General features: G+C 35.9%; 1 protein-coding gene across 1 annotated transcript; it reads right to left on the bottom strand.

Moving 5' to 3' along the window:
* Positions 1-4,203: 4,203 nt before the first annotated feature.
* Positions 4,204-4,734, bottom strand: LOC109338417 (uncharacterized mitochondrial protein AtMg00860-like). The gene has a single exon (XM_019575651.1). The coding sequence runs from the start codon at positions 4,732-4,734 to the stop codon at positions 4,204-4,206; it is 531 nt and encodes a 176-aa protein (XP_019431196.1).
* Between the last annotated feature and the right edge of the window lie 1,037 nt (positions 4,735-5,771).

The following is a 5,771-nucleotide window of genomic DNA, read 5'->3' as shown; positions in this document are numbered from 1 at the left end:
TAATCGATTGAAAGATTTGGTTAATCGATTAACAGCAATTAAAAGTGTATTTTTAAATACTAATCATCAAATACGTTATGCACTTAGTTAATACATGTTTAACACTTAGTTTATGCCTAGAATGCACATATACATGTATTTATGTAATGCATGAACATATTATGAATGACATATCTCATGGATGAAATGATTTAAAAGATATATTCATATGAGACATGTATTAGGTGCCCTAAGCCTTGACTCAACTTAAACTAGATTCTAGTCTAAGCCTAGTACCAATTAAAGACTTAAGCACGTTGATTTGTTGATGATCTTCAAGCTCTTTTAGGCACAAGTTGTCCTCATCAAAACCATGACATATTAGGAGAGCTTTCCAAAGTGTTCCTCTTGACATGCACACTTTCAAAAACTTTTATCGTAATCCATGGATATACACCAGGCTAGTTCCCAAGAAATAGAGGTGGGTCGTAAAGACACCCTTAAATATCAAGTCTTTCTTTAGACATAACCTTTCTAGATAGACATGTATTCCCACTTCATTACATTTTTCCGATAGTTCATAAATCTTATTTTTTGTAAGTAAAACATTTTTACTAAAATTAACCTTTTAAAATAAGATCATTAAGCTAGACTTATCATTTTTAAAGTAAGTCAATTTAAACAAAATCAATATTTTTTAAGTAAATCTTACCATTTTAAAGTAAATTCACTTAACTAATATTCAACATTTTTAAATCATTTTACCATCTAAGACTTCATAACACTTTAAGTTTATAAAGTCCAGACTTTTAGGTAAATATCATTCTTTCAAGTATACTACTAATACAAATTTTCATGAAGATCTTAACACCTCCTAATTTTTTTAGGAAAAACCTCAAGGGTTAGTAAGTGTTATTTTCATAGTCATGAAAAAGAACGACTCTTGATTTAAAATTTTATACTAAACATCTTTTATTTATTCTTGTCACTTTAAAGTAAGTCAACTAAAATAAATACAACAATTTTTTTATGAACATCTTAACACCTCCTAATTTTTTGGAAAAACCTCAAGGGTTAGTAAGTGTTAATTTCACAGTCATGAAAATAAATCCTATGTTAAGACTTTCTACTACTTTAATATCCAAAACTTCATAACACTTTAAGTTTATGAAGTCAAGACTTCAATAAATCATCTTGTATCCCAAATCATTATTTTAACTTGGAAATCAAAGAGTAAAATATGCTAAACCACTTTTAAAACATAACACTTTCTAGAAATGAAACATTTTCAACAACAACTCATCAACATCATAAACTTTCAAGAATAAAATACAATTTTTTCCTAAACACATTAAAGGTTCCTTTGATGTTAAAATCATCAACTTTAAACATATTAAAATACTAACGATAGTTTCTAATATTTCCAAACAAATAACTCATCTAACCTTGTTCAAAGATATAGTTTTTCCATCTAAGAACAAGGAAGAAATTTCAAGATTTAGAAAAGTCAAAAACTACATAAAGGTTCATTTGATTTTATTATCATCCCCTTTAGTTAAGCCTTCATAAAATACTTAAAGAACAAATATAAACTCTACTTTATGAACAACATAATAAAATGTCATAACTTTCTATGAAGTATGAGAAGAATATGAAGAAGAGAAAATAAAAGACTACCTTAGTTTGTATATGGAATTTAGTGTAAAAATGAGAGTATGTGGTGAGGTATTTATAGGAGAGCCTCACCCTCATCAAATCAGAAAATTTAATGTAAAGTAAGTAGATTTAGATTAGCATAGGTGATGTGTCTAATGGTGGTGGACTGAGAGGATTTGTGGAGTGATTTAGGGGCTTTGGGATGCTTTTGCATTACTTGTGTAACAAGTAAGTGACTCATGAAATGATAACTTCCAACTATATTGATATGATGTATTTTCCCGAAAAACATTGATCCTAACATTTTTGGAACGTCGAAACTTGAATTTCAAGGTGAAAATATCTAGAGATTCGTCACAGAAACATTTTGTGTCTATTTTGACTAGAAATAATATTTCGAAGCCAACAGAGAAATCCGAATTCGATTCCGAGTTACGGAACTCAAAAACTAGGTGAAAACTCGATAAAACGACCCGAAATCGTCTCGGAAACTTTGATTCTCCAAAAATCTTGAAAAACTAGGGAAAGCAAGAAAAACATAATACAAGACTAAAACTCAACTGAGGTTTAGCCTAAAACATTATTGATTAATTTTTATAATTAATCCATTAATACTAATTACTTAATTAAAAGTGCTCTAAAAAACACGGTGTTACAATCCGCCCCAACTTATAAAATTTTCGTCCTCGAAAATTAATCATACCTTCCAAGAAAACAGATGGGGGAATGATTCCTTCATGCCACTTTCAACCTCCCAAGTAGCATCTTCTCCATTCGTCTGGCTCCAAATTACCTTAACTAAGGCGATATCTTTGCCTCGCAGAGTCTTCACTCTCCGATCGGCAATTCTCAACGACAAAGTATCGAAAGTGAGATTACCCTTTAACTGAATTGAGTCAGGTTTAATAACATGTGACAGGTCACTAATGTATTTTCTGAGTTGAGACACATGGAAGATATTATGTAGGTTTGACAGCAAAGGTGGTAAGGCTATTTGATAAGCTATTGGATCGATTTTTTTAATGATTTGGTATGGTCCTATGAACCTAGGGGTAAGCTTATTGGATTTCAGAACTCTGCCAATGCCAGTTGTTGGAACCACCCTCATAAATACATGATCTCCTTCTTCAAAACACAGGGGGTCCTTCTTCTTTCATAATAACTCTTCTATCTACTCTGTGTCGTCTTCGTGTTTTCCCTTATCATCCTTATTTTCTCCGTCGTCTTTTGAACTACATCGGGTCCTAATACTAGATTCTCTCCAGCCTCAAAGCAACATAGGGGTGTTCTACACTTTCTTCCATAGAGAGCTTCATATGGCGCCATGCCGATACTAGAGTGAAAATTATTGTTGTAGGTGAACTCGATTAAATGTAGATAGTCAGCCCAACTTCCCGAATTCTCCAATACACAAGCTCTGAGAAGATCCTCCAATGATTGGATAGTCCTTTCCGACTGACCATCCGCCTGCGAATAGTAGGCTGAACTCATACTCAACTTGGTTCCCAAAGTTGTTTGTAAATCATTCCAAAACTTCAAGGTGAAGCGCGAGTCTCTATCTGAGATGATATTTGTAGGAATATCATGCAATCAGATTATTCCTTTAATGTACAACTCCGCCAGTCTCTCCAAAGATTACTTTATATTGATTGGTAGAAAGTGAGCCGTCTTCGTCAAACGATCCACAATTACCCAAACAGCGTCATAACCCTTATGAGTTCGTGGAAAACCGCTCACGAAGTCCATTGAAATGCTATCCCATTTCCATACAGGGATATCCAAGGATTGAAGTTCTTCACCGGGTCACTTGTGCTCAATTTTTATTTTCTAGCACATTAAGCAACGTGAGACATACTTCGCTACATCTTTCTTCATATCAGACCACCAAAACATCTTCTTTAGGTATTCATACATCTTGGTAGCTCCAGAATGAATACTTAGCTTGCGTTTATGAGCTTTGTCCATGATTTCCATTATTAAATCAAGATCTCTTGGCACGTAGCCTCGATTCTTGCATTTGAGTACTCCATCGGTTCCTACCTGAAATTTCGGAGCTTTCCCTTCAGCCAACAAGACTTTCTTTTCTTGTAGTTCTGGATCTGAACCTTGTAAACCCTTCAATTGTTCCAAAGACTCATTTGTTACGATAAGCATACCTAAAAGCAAACTTTTAGGTCCTACTTGAACATTTAAATTCAAATCGTTGAACTCCTCCATCAACTTCATTTCTCTGACCATCATGGTTGAAATGTGCAAAGACTTCCTACTCCATGCATCGGCCACCATGTTAGCTTTTCCGGGATGGTACTGAAGATCAAAATTGTAGTCCTTGAGGAATTCCATCCATCGTCTTTGTCTCATGTTCAGTTCCTTCTAGTAGAACAGGTACTTCAGACTCTTGTGGTTGCTTAAAACTTCGAATCTCACCATACAGATGGTGTCTCCACACCTTGAGGGCAAACACGATTGCAGCTAGTTCTAGATCGTGCGTTGGGTAGTTCTGCTCATGTGTCTTTAACTTCCTTGACGCATAATCCATTACTTTCCTTTGCTGCATCAACACACAACCTAATCCTTGCTTCGACGCGTCATAATATACGTTGTAGTTTCGTTGGGATCTGACAAGACTAATGCAAACACTGTTGTCAACCTCTCCTTCAACTCTTGAAAACTTGATTCGCATATCATCGTCCAGACAAAGGGTTTGTCCTTCCTTGTTAGTGTAGTTAGTGGCACGGCTAACTTTGAAAATCCTTCAATGAATTTCCTATAGTACCCAGTTAATCCGAGAAAGCTTCTAATCTTCGTCACCGACTTCAAAGAATTCCATTCCATTGTCGTCTCCATTTTCACAGGATCCACGACAATTCCTCCTTTTGACTCTAGCCAAAACTCACACTTTGAAAGTTTGGCATAGAGTTGATTGTCCTTCAAAATTTGCAATACCACTCGCAGATGTTCGGGATGTTCGTCTTGATTCTTTGAGTAAATCAGGATATCATCGATAAACACGACTACAAACTTGTCGAGGTATGGATGAAAAATCATGTTCATGTAATCCATGAATATTGCAGGGGTGTTGGTCACACCAAATAGCATTACGAGGTCTTCGTAATGGCCATAACGCGACCGAAAAGTTGTTTTCGGAATGTCTTTCGATTTTACACGTATTTGATGATACCCCAATCGAAGATCGATCTTTGAAAATATTGTCGCTCCTCTCAGCTAGTCCATCAAGTCATTAATCCTTGGCAACGGGTACTTGTTCTTAATGGATGCCTTGTTCAATTGTCGATAGTCAGTACACAACCTCATACTATCGTCCTTCTTCCTTACAAACAAAACTAGAGCACCCCAAAGAGAAACACTCGGTCTGATGAACTCTTTCTGTAGTAGATCCTCCAATTGTTTCTTCAACCCTGTCAACTCTAACGGGGCCATCCTATAGGGAGCTATAAAGATTGGTCCAGTTCCAGGAACCAAATCAATAGCGAACTCTATCTCCCTTACTGGGGGTAACAAGGAATATCGTCCGGAAAGACTTCAGAGAAGTCTCGAACCACTGCAAGAACTTCTCCATTTGATTGGCAGTTGTGCTTTTGGTATCATAACGAGGTTCTATTGGGTCTTTAGGGTTGCTAAAGACTACCATTTTGTTAAAACAGTTTAAGAGAACATGGTTATTGGATAGCCAGTCTATTCCTAAGATGATATCTAATTGGGATAAGGGTAGACATATCAGGTCTACTAGGAAAGTTCTGTTATCTAATACTATGGGGCATTGTGAACATACAATTGAGACTATGACAGGTTCGTTTGTGGGTGTTGGCACAACTAGAACATATGGTAAGGGAACTATAGTTGGAAAATCTGGTATTTGTTGGTGAGCAAACATCACCTTCAAGTCATGCCTTAGTCCTTCTTCAAACTTGGCACACTTGGACCTTTCATTACCCACTTGATTGTAATGTGGGGCATACCTTGCCAAATCCTCAATCACATCAGCATACTCCCCAACTGACATGTTCCCCTACTACAGACGCATGAATTCCATTTCTTTCTTAGTCTTCATGTCCGCCAGAAAGTATTTCTGTAGAAACTTATCCTTGAAAGTTGTCTAGTTGACAAATTGTTGT

The sequence above is a fragment of the Lupinus angustifolius genome, unplaced genomic scaffold (assembly GCF_001865875.1).
Source record: "Lupinus angustifolius cultivar Tanjil unplaced genomic scaffold, LupAngTanjil_v1.0 Scaffold_25_193, whole genome shotgun sequence".
Taxonomy (NCBI): domain Eukaryota; kingdom Viridiplantae; phylum Streptophyta; class Magnoliopsida; order Fabales; family Fabaceae; genus Lupinus; species Lupinus angustifolius.
The sequence above is the reverse complement of the archived record's forward strand: the minus strand, read 5'-3'. Positions and strand labels throughout refer to the sequence as shown.